This window comes from Terrapene carolina, unplaced genomic scaffold, assembly GCF_002925995.2.
Source record: "Terrapene carolina triunguis isolate 2854851 unplaced genomic scaffold, T_m_triunguis-2.0 Scaffold247, whole genome shotgun sequence".
In the NCBI taxonomy this organism is placed as follows: Eukaryota; Metazoa; Chordata; order Testudines; family Emydidae; genus Terrapene; species Terrapene triunguis.
This window is the reverse complement of record NW_020664598.1, coordinates 7,113,361-7,128,832: the sequence shown is the minus strand read 5'-3', so window position 1 is coordinate 7,128,832 and position 15,472 is coordinate 7,113,361. Positions and strand designations below refer to the sequence as shown.

At 42.5% G+C, this 15,472-nt stretch overlaps 1 protein-coding gene across 2 annotated transcripts in view; it reads left to right on the top strand.

Moving 5' to 3' along the window:
* Positions 1-11,054, top strand: part of PWP1 (PWP1 homolog, endonuclein) — a 31,593-nt gene extending 20,539 nt beyond the window's left edge. For both annotated transcript variants that reach the window (XM_024212947.2, XM_024212949.2), the window contains 6 exons: positions 1,748-1,809; positions 6,199-6,310; positions 8,033-8,123; positions 8,968-9,089; positions 9,404-9,509; positions 10,612-11,054. In XM_024212947.2, the coding sequence (XP_024068715.2) occupies positions 1,748-1,809; positions 6,199-6,310; positions 8,033-8,123; positions 8,968-9,089; positions 9,404-9,509; positions 10,612-10,709 (591 nt within the window). In that variant the 3' untranslated portion in view covers positions 10,710-11,054. The remainder of the gene's footprint in view (positions 1-1,747; positions 1,810-6,198; positions 6,311-8,032; positions 8,124-8,967; positions 9,090-9,403; positions 9,510-10,611) is intronic.
* Positions 11,055-15,472: the final 4,418 nt, after the last annotated feature.

Sequence of the window (15,472 nt, the reverse complement as noted above, 5' to 3'; positions counted from 1 at the left end):
TACAACAGTGCCATGTGAACGTCTGTTCTCACTTTCAGGTGACATTGTAAACAAGAAGCGGGCAGCGTTATCTCCTGCAAATTGTAACCAAACTTGTTTGTCTGAGCGATTGGCTGAAGTAGGACTTAGTGGACTTGTAGGCTCTAAAGATTTACATTGTTTTGAATGCAGTTTTTTTGTACAAATTTCTGTTTGTAAGTTCAACTTTCATGATAAAGAGATTGCACTACAGCAGTGGTTTTCAAACTATGGGTCGCGACCCAGTACTGGGTCGCGGAATGTAAGGCACTGGGTTGCAGCGGCTCTGGTCAGCACCGCCGACCGGGCCGTTAAAAGTCCCGTTGGCAGTGCTGCCCTGCTAAGGCAGGCTAGTCCCTACCTGACACCACACTGCACCCCGGAAGCGGCCAGCAGCAGGTCCGGATCCTAGGCGGGGGAGCCACTGAGCTCCGCACACTGCCTGCGCCCCGAGCACCAGCTCCTGGCCAATGGGAGCTGGGAGTGGGGCGGTGCCTGCGGGCGAGAGCCGCATGGAGCCACTTGCATGCCTCCGCCTAGGAGCCGGACCTGCTGCTGGCCGCTTCCGGGGTGCAGTGCAGTCTGCGGTGCCAGGACAGGCAGGAAGCCTGCCTTAGCACCCTCACTGCGCTGCTGACTGGGAGCTGCCCGAGGTAAGCCCATGCCCCAACCCCGCGCCCCAATCCCCTGCCCCAGACCTGAGCCCCCTCCCAAATCCAGAGCCCCTTCCTGCACCTCAGCCCCTAATCCCCGGCCCCAGCCCAGAGCCTGTACCCCCAGCCCAGAGCCCTGACCCCCTCCCTGCACCCCAACCCTCTGCCCCAGCCCTGAGCCCCCTCCCACATCCTGAACCCCTCATTCCTGGCCCCACCCCGCAGCCCTCACCCTCTGCCCCAGCCCTGAGCCCCTCCCACACCCCAAAACCCTCATCCCCAGCTTCGTTGGGTCGCGAGCATCAACAATTTTCTTCAACTGGGTCGCCAGAAAAAAAGTTTGAAAACCACTACACTACTTGTATTAGGTGAAATGAAAAATACTATTTCTTTTGTTTTTTACAGTGCAAATATTTGTAATAAAAATAAATATAAAATGAGCACTGTACACTTTGTATTCTGTGTTGTAATTGAAATCAATATATTTGAAAATGTAGAAAACATCCCAAAATATTTAAATAAATGGTATTCTATTATTGTTTAACAGCGTGATTAATCTTTTTAATCGCTTGACAACCCTAGTTTTAATATGTGGCACCTAGATATTATGGTGACAGGTGCTTTAGAAATACTTAGCTCTTTTTGTAATTAAAATGTGAAAATTATTAATATAATCCCAATCATCTAGTCAACATAGATCAGTAGATCACTGCTCTTGGAAAACTTCTCATGTCTCTTTTTTTTTGCTACTGCATGCATAGTTATACAGTTGTTTTTTGTCCAACTGGAAGCAGATTTTTTTTACCTGCCCCAGCTTATTTTTTTGAAGATTTTTGGCAAATCGTGTATTTCTAGTTTCACCTCTGGTGAGGTCCTCTTGGAAATCTAAAATATACATCTTCTATATTGCTAGATGCATACTCTGCTTTGTGAAAAGGTCTTGACTACCAACAAGTATAACAGAGTTATATGGAATAGTGCTGTACCTTATCCTGCATGACACTGACTGAAACAGATGTCCTGTATGTATTTTAAATCCCAATGTGTGTTTCTAAAACTTTCAATGTCCTTATTAGGTCCAGACACTACAATTTCATCCATTTGAAACACAGACGCTTGTTTCTGGATCTTATGATAAGTAAGTGGGGAAATATTTGCTTTTCGCACTATTGTAGGTGGGTCTGGTAGCACCACATTTTATTCAGGTTGCTGGATACTTCCTATTATAAAACCTCATTTTCTGTAGCTTATAACTTTGCCAAATTTTAACTGTTTGGGATGAAGTTTTCCATGCCAGGTGTCTGCCTCATGCTAATTCTTAATTAATTAATTAATTCAGCCAGAATGGTTTGGCTGCTTCCAAAAATGAGGTTGGGGAAAATGTTTTCCCCTCTCAAATAAATAAATAAGTAAAAATCCTGGCTACATTTTCTTCGTAAAGCTCTAGCGATCCCATGCTTTGGATCAGGTACTTGAAGTTTGGCAGTAGGGGGTGGCCTTTGTCCCAGGAAGGTGCATTTCTTCATTCCCATGAAAAACAGCCTAAATCTGGTCAATTTATACGCCTTTGAACAATTGCAGTTCACATATGCTCAGTAGAGACTTCTGTGCTCTTGTTGTTCCTCTCTCCATTGGGCCTAGGTAGCACACATGAGGAAGTAAGCTGATTTGAATGAAGAAGGGACACGAACCAGACCTATGGGAGGTGTAGATTAGGTTCATGAGACCTATGGGAGGTTGGGGGGAGAGGACTGAGTCGGGGGACTATCTGGGCAAGCAAACTTGGAGCTAGTGGATTGGAGGGAAGAAGATATGGCGAGGGGAGAACAGCTCTGATGGGGAGCTGGGGTGCAAAGGGAGAACTGGTAATGGCTGGACAAAGAGACTGGGACAAGTAGCCAGGAGGGGGATATAGGGGGCCGTGGGGATGAGGAACGTGGGTTGGGGGAGGTGACAGGAGGCATGAGAGTGACAGATTGGCTAAGGAGCCAGGAGGAGTGGAATTGGGAATGGGTGTGGACAGTGGCTGGAATGGGCTATATGGAATGGTGAGGATAGGACTTGCGGCCAAGGTGACTGGGACTAGGATGAGAAGCCTGAGGAATGGAGATAGGGACTGGGACAGAGACAGAATTGGAATAGGGACAAGTTGGAGAGGATGGGGCAAAGGGGATCATGTTTGGGGGGAATAGGCAGAAGTCTGTGCCCCAGACCAGACTTTTTTCCCCAGAGCTTGGAATGGAACCCAAGATTCCTGAGTATCAACATTCCTCATCTGTCAGCAAATACACTGGCAAAGTGTCCCATCCCACTCTAGTGTTGGTCCACATAGAGGATGATAACCTACTATTAGCAGTTACTGTTAGCTCAAGTGGCAGATGTCTCTGCAGTGGAGCTAAGGGTTCCAACCCTGACGATGGATGAGCCATGTCTGTCAGTGCGGTACCACATGATGGAAATTGGGTGTTTTTAGTTTGCCTTTTTTTTAAATGTAGGAAGTTACACAGAACTGCATAAAAAGGCCTTTATTAAAGTTGAGAAGTAAAGCACTCAGAAGTTCAGAAATGCTAGAATGAAGGTTGCCTGTGCAGCCTGAGTTTGGCTCCCCTGTGTGTCTGCATTATGGTACAGTCTTCAATTATATGATCACATACTATTTTTTCCACAGGATGCCTGCCTGACTTGTTACATGGGATGGACCTGATCTGGGAATGAATTGGGGTTTTGTAGTGAAAGAGACTTTTGTCTGTAGGATGCCTGTTTCATTTCTTGCAGAAATTGAGAGCTGTGTAGTAAATGAATCAGGGAACTGCATGAAGAGAAAAGATGGTCTCAGGTTGAATGCTGCCCTGGAAAATGGGATTCTATCCCTGCGTGAGTTCCTGTGTGATCTTGGGCAAGTCACTTAAGCCAAATATTTCACAGATTGCCACTAACTGTATATTCCTCATTTCCTGGATGCCAAACTAGAGACCCTGGGGTCTGATTTGCAGAAGTGTTGAGCACTCATAGCTGCAATTATAGTCAGTCGGAGCTGTGCTTTGAACATATTAAGTGCTATATCATGTTAACTACTCTGAAAAATCAGGTTCTATACATCTCAAATAGAGCACCCAGAATTAGTAGATACTTTTGATATTCATTTCTCTGTTCCTCACTTCTCCATCTGTAAAACTGGGATAATACCTCCTCACAGAGATGTTGTGAAGATAAATTAATGTTTGTGAGGTACTCAAATACTATAGTGATGAGCACTATAGAAAAGCCAATGAGGAGATCCTCTCTGTGGAGCAGGGGTTGAATAGTGTGCAGTAAATAAGGCGTGGGGCCACCTGCTGCACAGTGAGAAAACAAAATATTGAGTAGCTGCTCATCCATTTTGTGCACTGCATAAGGTGCAGGGGTCCTGTGGAAAAAATCGGATGTGATCATGTCATTAAAGACTCTCTCCTGATGTGTGCTCGCAAGAGGGCTGAATTAAGGTTGCACAGGCATTTTGCCATTTCCTAACTTTTGAGTGCTTGACTTTGTGACCTTACTAATGTTCTTTTAATGTAGTTTTTTGTTTGTAATATATAAAGGGACAGAAAGTGTTCATAAGGGAATACAGAGGTTCCCGCTTTGGTGTATAGTCACTTCGCTGTTTCTTAGCTATACTTCCTGTGTGTATGTTCTCTGCTAAAATACCAGTCATCCTGTTTCAGTTATTAATTTATTTAGGTATTCTCTTAGCAAATCTTTGTTTCCAAAGCTTGCATTTGACTACTTCAGAAGGACCTGTTCTCATATTTGTCTGAGAGGGGAGTAATTTTATCTGATTTATGGTACCCACCGTAATTTCATTTGTTCACCGTAACTGCTCTTTCCTGTCAAATTTCTGTTCTAGTTTTTAATGCTTTCCCTTTACATTACCACATTTAAAAATGTATCCAAGGCAGTCCCCCTTTTCATTTGCTGCATTTAGCTTATCTTAGAAATCTGGTACATTCTCTTAAAATATTTAGCTGGCCTCTGGGATGGTTTTGAGTCTACTCCTATCTCCCTTTTTTTGCTGGGGCAGACTTCACCAAGTCATCTGCAGTCAGTCCTCCAATGCCATAAGCACCCGTAAAGCATTGTACTGATTTCCTTAAAGTATCCTGTGACCTAGAAGTAGTTGAAGGCTTCTGGAGGGTGTTTGTTGAAATGTGCTTTCATGACATAAAAGTCAAGGAAATCTATTAAAAGCTATGCTGTAGCTAAAATTGTGCTTTTCTACTGTGTGATGGAAGACGTGAGGCTTTCAGATCAATGTTTGTTTGGGCTTTTTATGTTTTTGTTTTTAAACTACAAGATAGTGTGGGAACAGGTTACATTGTGGGTATTAACTGAGTTGAAGAGGTTTCTAAAGCTATGGTGTCTCTTTCCTCCTTTCAGGGGTGAAAGTAAGCCGGTACGGGCCAGTAAAAAGTGTTTGCCAATACTGGCCCGTACCCAGCTGGCTTTAAAGCAGGGTCCTTTGCAGTGGCAGCGCTTTAACGTCGCTGTCCCTTTTGCGCCCCCCGTCGGTGGCCCTGCTGGGTCCCTTAAAGCACTGCCGCGGCAAAGGGCCCTGCTTAAAGCACTGCCCCTTTGCCGCTGTGCCCCTCCAGCCGCCGATTGGGTGGGGGGGAGGAGCAGCTGCCCTGGGGCTGCCGATTTAAAAGGGCCTGGGGCTCCGGGTGCTGCGGCAGCGGCTGGAGTCCCGGGCTCTTTAAATCACCGCTGGGGCCCCGGGCGGTACGGGCCAGGCAGCGTGGAAGGGCTGGCTGGGGGATGCTGACCCCCAAGCCCCGCCCCTTCTGCCCAAGGCCCCACCCCTTCTGGAGGCGGGAGCCAGTCCCCGTACTGGTAAGTCTTCGGCTTTACTTTCATCCCTGCCTCCTTTCATTAACATCAAACAACTTCGGCATGCTTGCTGCCACTTGAAGAGTTTCTGCCCCATTGGGCTCAACACAAGAATTATCAGAGTCCCACATGAGCCACTCATTCTCATCTGCTCTCGCTCGTTTTAAATATAGGATCTCCCCAGCCACTTCTAAAGCTTAATTTCCTGTTTAAAGCGTACTGGAAAATACACACAAGATGCATTTTTCATAAATTGATTTCCTAACTAATATTTTATTTTCTAACAAACTGGTTATTTGAAACTAGTAAAATGAAATGATGTATGTTCATATTGAAGTGATATGTTGGTGTATAATTCTGGCCCCTATGCGATAGTATTTCCTGTGTAGTGTAGTGATTGTATTGGAATTCATCTGCCTCATTTAGTCTCAAGAGAATGGCTCTTGTACCCACAAGAAACACCTTGGTGCATAATATAAATCCTTTCTACACCTTTAGCATCATCTTTTATTTGCTTTTTCAAAAGTGAATCTGAAAACCTAAATATTTCCTGTGTTTTGAAGCTGCTTCCATTAAAATTCATGAATAAATTAGTGAAAACATTGCTAGGTGATGATGATAAAATAAATTTCATGAAATGTTCTGATGTGATTTCTTCTAGGTCTGCTGTCCTGTATGACTGTAGAAGTCCTCAGGATAACCATCGAATCTGGCGGTTTAGTGGACAGGTTGAGAGAGTGACTTGGAATCATTTTTCACCTTGTAACTTCTTAGTGAGTATATATTGTATATTCTTTCAATATACACTTTTGGCTATCGTTGTTGCACTTTACCTGTTAATCAAAGATAAATGTGTAGCTATTCAGCTGTTGTCACTGCTATTTCATGGACTGAGTTGAGCTACCAGCATTTTCCACCTTGATTGATAACCCACTAACAATTAAGAATACTGATTACTTATGAATTTGGTATCTTTTTTCACATGAATGCAATTACACCATCACTAAGCCAATTTGTGCTGTTTCCTTATCACCCTGGAGACTTATTTCTTAGCCATGTTTCATTAATTTCTGGTGGTTGAAGCAGATTTTCCTCTACTGCAGCCCTGTTACATCTCACTGTTACCCTCTACTGATATGTTACTTGCTCAGGATTTTTATTTCAAACATTTTAAGTGTAGATGAGACAACTTTAATTTAATTCCTTACTTAAGCACTAGAAGGCACTGTCTCACAAGTGTAGCTGGGCAAAAAAACCTGAAATTTTAATGAAAAAACAGGATTAGACAGGAATTCAGTCTCCACATCTCATTCACTTCTTCACTTACAGTCACCAAAAGTGACTTGCATTTCATTACATTTGTGAAGTAATCACCTTTTTGCTAAGACCACCAACTCATTTTGCATGGACCAGACATCAGATAACTTTTCAGTTACTATGGACCGGGGATAGATTTGAACTGGTAGCCAAGAGGTGAAAGGCTCCATATCCTCTGACATACTGGGGAACAGTCCAGACCATTGAGGGGCTGTGTCACCCCTGCCCTGTAATTTAACGGATAATATACAGTAGCCTGTTATCTTAAATAATTACCCAGGCACTTCAATTTAAACACACTGGATTAGATAAAATCTATTTCTTTGTAGTTAATGAATTTGTTTTATTGTGAGTACAAGTAATGAGGCATAAAAGTCAGAAATAGGCGCTAGAAAATGTTTTATTTTTCTTGTAACTAACTTCACAGACTATATTAGATTCAAGCAAAATATCTCACCACATGCTTCTAGCAGCATTACTGACCAAACTCTTCAGATCAGAACCTCTCCCCCACAGTTCCATGGCTGTTTCCTGTGTCTTCTCAGGTGCAGAGAATAAGGTGGGCAGGGAAAAAGAAAATGGCGTCTTGGGGTATTTGCCCCTCCTTTTTTATAGTTCCTCTTTGAAAAGCATTTCCAGCTGAGAACCAGGAGACAGGCAGTCTGCTGAAAGAAGGAGACTCAATGCTGTTTCTTTGTTGAGATGCAGATCTCTTGGTCCTTGCCTCCCTTCCTTGTCAAAGACTTGTCTGGGAAATGTACTTCAGTCATGATTTTAGCTTATGTTCATAACTTCACATATAATGTTGCTATATGCACTTTACCTTGATATTACTGATCAGCAAGTTGAGTTTTCAAATGATACATCACAAGGCATACCTTATACAAAGGTTATTACAATAGTGCATAGGGTATGAACTCAGGGGTGTCTTCCATCACATACCCCATTACCTAGTGTTTGAGTCATCCAGCATGTTAGGTGTGCAAGCTATCTAAGTGCAAGCTTAATCAAGCGTAATTTCTTGTTTAAGAAATGTGTGTTCATCTTGTTCAGGATACTATAATATAAAATCTGAATTTTATTGGATTTTACAAACTTTAGATTGGATGCTTAATTCTTAGGCTGTTTCTCGTGAATTGATATGGCAATTTCTTTTGACAATGTAATGTTTTCCCCAGGCTAGCACAGAAGATGGCTTTGTGTACTGTCTAGATGCTCGTTCCGATAAGCCACTTTTTACTCTGAAGGCTCATAATGAAGAAGTATCTGGTAAATTTTATGTCTTCCTTTTATATATAAAACGTGCCCATTAACGTGTAGTTGGAATAAGTCTTTTAAATAATTAAGTAAATATGAACTTGTTTGAGAGAGGCAGCCTTTTGTTTAGCAAAAACCTTTAATACTAATCATGGTAGCTGGCCATTTAAATGGCCTCTTGGTCGAGTTGTATTTTAAGGGATGTATGTTTTGACCATAATGCATTTTTCTCATAGAATTACATGAATAAAAATGGCAAAGCAGATCTCACTGGTTTGGGTCACATTCTTGAATGAAGTAGTTTTGCATAAAATTATTCCTGCATGAAGAGGATTCTGCAAAAACAAAAAAACCCAAAACACCATTGATCTTTTTTATATTTTAGTTTTTTAGATTAATAATCTCTCTCACACTCTGGGGATCAGTGATTATTAATACTAATACGTACACACGCTGCAACTGCCTCAAAAATGAGCACATAGTCTGGGATAACAAAAAGAGGTCTCTCACTCATAGTTGAAAGAGGAGGCCATGAGGCTGGACAGTTTTCAGAGAAGCCATGAAGTAAGGAATTAGCAGTTGGAAGGAGAGGATTGAGCCATGATTGAAGTCCAAGAGGTCCTGGTTACTGCCAGAGGAGAAAGGGACACTGAAGGTTTTTCACACCCAGAAGGATCCCTGCTTCTCCCACTAAGTGCGGGGGGAGCCACAATGTTTCTATTAGTCTCCACACTGGTTCCTTTAAGGCACATGGAGGCTGAGGTTCTTTCGACTTCCCTTTAAAATGTTACACAGGGAAGAAAAATATGTAACAATTAAATGGTGATTTTAAACTGATCTATTCTAACTTTTTCAGGACTCCAATTAAGCAGTCAGATCAAAGGGTGCCTTGTGACATCATCTGCTGACAAATATGTAAAAATTTGGGATATATTGGGGGACAAACCAAGTCTGATCCATTCCAGGGATATGAAAATGGTAGGTAACTTATAGGTCACTTCTAAGAAAGTTTACTTATAAACCATGATTAATAGAGCTCACTTCTGATTTTAACCAGGCTTCATTGTCTCGTTCTCCTTAACACTTCAGATGAATTGGGCATCTTGTCCTGGGTACTGTTAGTACATCACACAATTCAACACATGACTGGCAGCCTCTGCTTTAAAAATACCCAATTTTTACAAAATCATTCAAAATCAGTTTTCAAGAGGCATAGCAGGGCCTTACATTTGTTTAACTTGTTCTGTTAAGGTGACTGTTTTTTTACATTAAAACAATATTTTTTCCTCTAGGGTGTTCTCTTCTGTGCAGCTTGTTGCCCTGATTTGCCATTTGTCTATGCCTTTGGAGGGGAGAGAGAAGGGCTTCGAGTCTGGGATATAAGCAGTATTTCTGCAGGTAACATCATCTCATTATTCAGAGTTTCAGGATTCTATTTTTTCTCCCTAATATACTGCATGTCCAGTAATACATCAAATGAAGCAACAAGGCAGTTGTGAGAGAACTGCAGGCTTCCGGTGGGTAATGAAGTGTGTCCAGCATCCTGTTACGTTGTTCTGCTGCTAACAGTGTGCCACGCACTTTGGGTAGATTAGTCTCTGCCCTCGTGAGGTTTCAGTCTAAGTGGAATAGATGCCTTGATCTCATGCTTTGAAATATGGCATTGCGCTCTCACAATGAAAGTGTTGGAGTCCTGCTTCTTTTAAAAAAAATAAAAAAGGGTATCTTCAAATTCTTAACAAAAATCAACTTTTTTGAAGTGAAGCCTCCAGTGTTTGTTAAAAATGACATATTTTCTTTCAATGTGTATACAAAGGTGACATTGGTATAGCTTATTCTTTTCGTTTCAGTCTGATGTACTTTTTTTTTTATTGCTGGCTGCATGGCTGAGGTTGAGGATCTTCACAGTTACTTTTTATATTTTGTCTCTAGAACCACCGGCTTCTAATATGCAAAAAAAACTTCCGGCTGTGGTTTGCAACAGTGGGAACTGGCTTTGGCCACATGCCCAATTGTATTTTTATCATGTGTAATAAACGGTAGTGATGTTGGATCTACCTTTTTAAAGGCATGCAGAAATCAAATGAAAATCTAAACCCTAAAACCAGAATTAAATTCTAAGCATAACACCTTATGCAAAACTTAGCCTATCTCCAAGTGTGAATAGATGGATACCACTTAAGTACATAGGAAACAACCTACCTTTCTCACACTTATCTTCAGATAGAACAATCACAGACCATTTGCAACATGACCACAGAACAGCAGCCAGCGTCTCTGTGAGGGAGAAGTACCATGCCTTCCTCTTAATGTATTTAGTTAGGATAATTCCTTTGTTTTGAAACATAAAACTTAAACCCTCCTGGTTTGGGAAAAAAGCTTTCAAGACTCTGTTCGACTAAGTTTAAGATTCCCATTTCATTACTGTAAACCATGCTCTAGCTACTGTAGTGATCTTCTCTCCAGGATACTAGCATTTATGTAATCTCTTGCGTTGCAGTGAATGAAGTTTTTGGAAGCAGAGAGAGGTTGGTAGCTGCCAATACAAACTCTGGAACTAGCAGCTCCTTTGCCAGCAGTAGCAGCAAAAGTCCATAAGCAGAAATGGAATCATGACGGATCAAACCTCACATAGATGGTATATAAATGCAAAACATCAATCCAGAGTATACTTTGGGACTACAGTTAATATGTACTCTGCACCCACTGGTTTGGAAATGCTTATGGAAGTGTATCAAGTTTACTGCAATCTGCAGCTTTTTTTCATCTTGTGGGAGGAAAACATGGTCTTGTGGTTAAGGCACAGGAGTCAGAAGTTATGGTTCCTGCCTCTCACAGACTTGGAAAAGTTAAGTGACATGCCTGCACCTTGCTTTACCTAGCACTGAAATGGGGATAGCACATCACATTTTGTTTGTAAACTTCACTTGTCAAGTGATGTATCTTTGGGTATGTCTACACTACAGGATTAATCCGAATTTAGATAATTCGAATTTGGGAAACAGGTTGTATAAATTCGATTGTGCGCGGCCACACTAAGCACCTTAATTCGGTTTTAAACCACATTAATTCGGTGGTGTGCGGCCACACTACCCCATTAACTTAAATACAGTAATTCGGTGGTGTGCGTCCACACTAACCCTAATTCGAATTAACAAAATCGATTTAGGCTCTACTCCGTTCGTCGAGGTGGAGTACAGAAATCGATTTGAAGGGCCCTTTAATTCGAATTAACTGGCTCTGTAGTGTGGACGGGTGAAGGGTTAATTCGGATTAAGGCAGCTAAATCCGAATTAAAGTCCTAGTGTAGACCAGGCCTTTGGCAGGAAAGCACTGTGCTGCTGTAGAGTGTGTATATAAAGGATTGGAATGAATGGATTTCTTTTTAGTTGCAAATGAAAACTACTTCAACTGAAAATTGCCATAGTACTTAAGTCAAGGGCTGAACAAAAACTCTTTTAGTGTAAGTAGTCAAACAATGCTTAAGTTTCCCCAGAGTAAGCTGAGGATGGACTGTTTAACAAATGTCCAGTATCGCTTTTGAAAGATTAACATCTTACTTTAAATCTCTTAGAACAGTGTTTTTCAACTGGTGGATGGCCTCCACTAGGGGGAGGGAGGTGAAAGGCAATTGGGGGCCGTTAAGCATTATAAAACTACCATACAATCTAAAGCAAAGAAAATCTCACTCCCTGTACACCCTTACCCTTCAACGTCAACTGTTCTGTAAGCTTCTCAATACACACAAATGACACAGATTTATTGTTGTGATATTGATACATTTTCCCCCCTCTCTCATAGTAAATGGAAGGGGGTTGTAGAAATCTTTGGCTGTGAATAATAGGTCACCAACCTGAAATAGTCTTAGAATATGAAATAGGCCAGAGATGCATCTTAAACCAGCCACAGGCCATGGCCATTACACAAAGTTTGGGATATCCTTTAAATACAGCATCTTAGTCTACTAAGAGATTTAAACACATGCAGCTATCACACATTCTTATTAAACTGGAGGCAACACAGAGAGGGCTTTTAAACAGTCTAATTAGGTTTACCTAATTATGGAATGGGTTAGGATAGCAGTAGCTATTAGATATGAAGTGTGCATAATGGAAAGCTGTATCTGGTGTGTACTTAATCTTTACACAACAGTGTTTCAGTGTGTCCTATTTTAAAATAAGAAAGACACAACAAAGTAAATCCTGCCAGGATAAAGATGGGGGGGGGGGGGGGGTTGTACTTAGCCCAGTGCTAGCTGCCTGTGGTGGAGGACTTGCTGTCCTGTCCCAAACTCTAGCTTGCTGATTAAAGCAGGAACTCTGAAAACATTTCAGGTTTGTCTGTTCTTGCCATAGCTTCCTCCCTTGCCTATGTGCTTTAGTAGTTCTTGTGCACTGCAGAGGAGTGCAGATCACTGGGTTTTTTTCCCCCAAGTAATCCATCCCTAACCTATAGTCTTGACTCCAGCCTTCTTATTAAAATATCCTTCGGTCAGTTAGGTTTGGTTGCCAATATCTCACAGTAAAGTTTCAGCTCCTGGGACGATGATCTGTGAGAAATTCCGTTTCTAGTTCCTTTTTAAAATGAGGCTAGACTGCGGTATTTTGTTTGTGTTTTACCAATATACTGAGTTATACCAGTATACGCCCTAGTGTGGTTGTAATTACACAAAGGTGACACGCAGCTTATTTCCCCTTCCCATATGAGAATAATTTTGTACATACTAGGGCAGTTGTAGTACTTTAGCTTTATCAGTATAGATAAAAACTATTTTAAAAAAACAAACTAGAAAACTTTTATTAAATTCCATATTCCTTGGGCTGGGTCACAGGTGTCTTTTTTTTAAATTGATAATGTATATTTGAGCCCCCAGGAGCTGTGAAAGTACTGTATTGTCAATTAATACTACATGTTTTTAGCTAATTTTCTTGTAACTTTTTGAAGGGGGGGGGGAAAATCAATCACTATGTAGAATCTGCTTTTGTTTGTGCACCCAGATTCAGTTACCAAGGGATCTCCTTTTGTACAAGCAAACTTTACATTCTGCTTTTCAAGGTATGACATGTAGAAGTGGTTGCTAAGTGCCTATTTTCAAAAGCTTTATGCTTATGCATAGTCTGTCTTTCACATAATGGAGTTCTTGCTAATTGTGTGCTCCTTTAGTAGCTGAGATGCAAATTATGTTATTTCTCTAAAGCAGTTGTGCCTGCTGTGCTTACTGTAAAAAAAACACCTTGACTTTTTTCAGAAGTTAAGGGTGTGCTGCACGTCCAGCTTTGTTTTAATTTATTTTCCAGTTGCTTTTGCCATGTAAACATAAGCCCTAGCGGCAGCATGACAGGTGCCTAACTCAGTGAGAAGAGCAGGGCTCTAAGTCAGGGCTGCAGGGAAATGCCTTGCTCTACTTGTGATCTGCAGATGGGAGTTCCTCTCCTATAGCCAGGCAGCTTCAGCACCTAGGCACGTAACATTTTAGCAAGAAATGGCTTATCTACCTCCCCCCAAAACAGTCCTGGAGTGGCTCTGCTCCCTTATAACTCGAGAGTTAGGGTACTCAGAATGGATGTGGGAGATCCTGGTTCTATCCCCACCCCTGTCTGATGAGATGGGATTTCAAGGGGCGTTCTGTACCTCCTGCCCGAGGGCTCTCTTACTTGTTGAAAACATTCTACTTTAAATCACTAAATAAATATTACTTAGGCTAGAGAGAGCAAGTGACTCTATAGCCTAGTGCATAGGCCACTCAGCTGGGAGGGGGCAGATTCCTGCTCACATCCTCTCTCAGTTGGGGGGGGGGGGCAGGGGCTCTCCCACATCCTGAATGTGTATCCTAACCCCCTGGCCTGCAGGTCATAAGAAAGTCTCCTTCCTCACCCTCCTGGAACCCTCTGGGTGGAGCTAAGCCTGCCCAGAGTACACCCATCCAGCTGTGATAGACAGGAAGATCTGATTTCCCCTGGTTTCATAATCAGGCTGGGGCTGAGGTATAAAAGACATCCAGCTGCCTGCCCAGAGTCAGAAACTTGACAGTAAAACTTTAGGTGCCACAATAGTTTAGCTGGAAGGTGAATGGGGGATTGCAGTCTGACCCCTCAGTCTTCCTTACTTGCCAACTTTTGTAAACAAAAACCCAGTAGATACTAATTTACACAGATTTGCCGCCATGGTGCCTGTTTGTCTGGGTCATGCCTACTACATGCATTCACACAATACATCCTTTTCCCACTCTCATGCGCCTTACATATACCCTCCGCCCCGGCCCCTCCTGCTGTGTACCACAGCCTGACTACATATAGTCAGTCTGTTCCCCCCCCACGCACCTACCTAACTGTGATCAGTTCAGTGGCTACTCTTTGCATTTTCACCAGGATCTGTACAACGGAAGGGCCTAAAAGGGATTTAGGCAAGGGCTGGGACTTAACAAAATCTATTTGGGCTGGAGGCATATCAGCAAAGTCCCTATTCATAGTGCAAGTCACTGTGGTATCTCTGATCGTTTATACCATCGAACTGTTCTTTGCCAGAGGAAGCTCTATGGTTTGGTTATTCTTAAGTCTTCTGTAAAGGTTCAGTAAGGACACCTGCAGAGTCCTGCAGTTAGGACAGAAGACTCCTATGCACTGCTACAGACTAGGGACCGAGTGGCTAGGCAGCAGTTCTGCAGAAAAGGACCTAGGGGTTACAGTGGACAAGAAGCTGGATATGAGTCGACAGTGTGCCCTTGTTGCCAAGAAGGCTAACCACGTTTTGGGCTGTATAAGTAGGGGCACGGCCAGCAGATCGAGGGACATGATCATTCCCCTCTGTTCGACATGGGTGAGGCCTCATCTGGAGTATTGTGTCCAGTTTTGGGCCCCACACTACAAGAAGGATGTGGAAAAATTGGAAAGAGTCCAGTGGAGGGCAACAAAAATGATTAGGGGGCTGGAGCACGAGACTTATGAGGAGAAGCTGAGGGAACTGGAATTATTTAGTCTGCAGAAGAGATGAATGAGGGGGGATTTGATAGCTGAAAGGGGGTTCCAAAGAGGATGGATCTAGATTGTTCTCAGTGGTAGCAAATGACAGAACAAGGAGTAACGGTCTCAAGTTGCAGTCAGGGAGGTTTAGATTTGGTGAAGCACTGGAATGGGTTAGCTATGGAGGTGGTAGAATCTCCTTCGTTAGAGGTTTTTAAGGTCAGGCTTGACAAAGCCCTGGCTGGGAGGAGTTAGTTGGGGATTGGTCCTGCTTTGAGCAGGGGGTTGTATTATGATTCTTCTCGATTACTTGCGAAGTGCTTCCTTTGCCATGCTCTATGTTAAATTCAATCTGCTTTACAGGCTCTCAGCAGCCATTTTTTTAAACTGGCTATGAAAGGA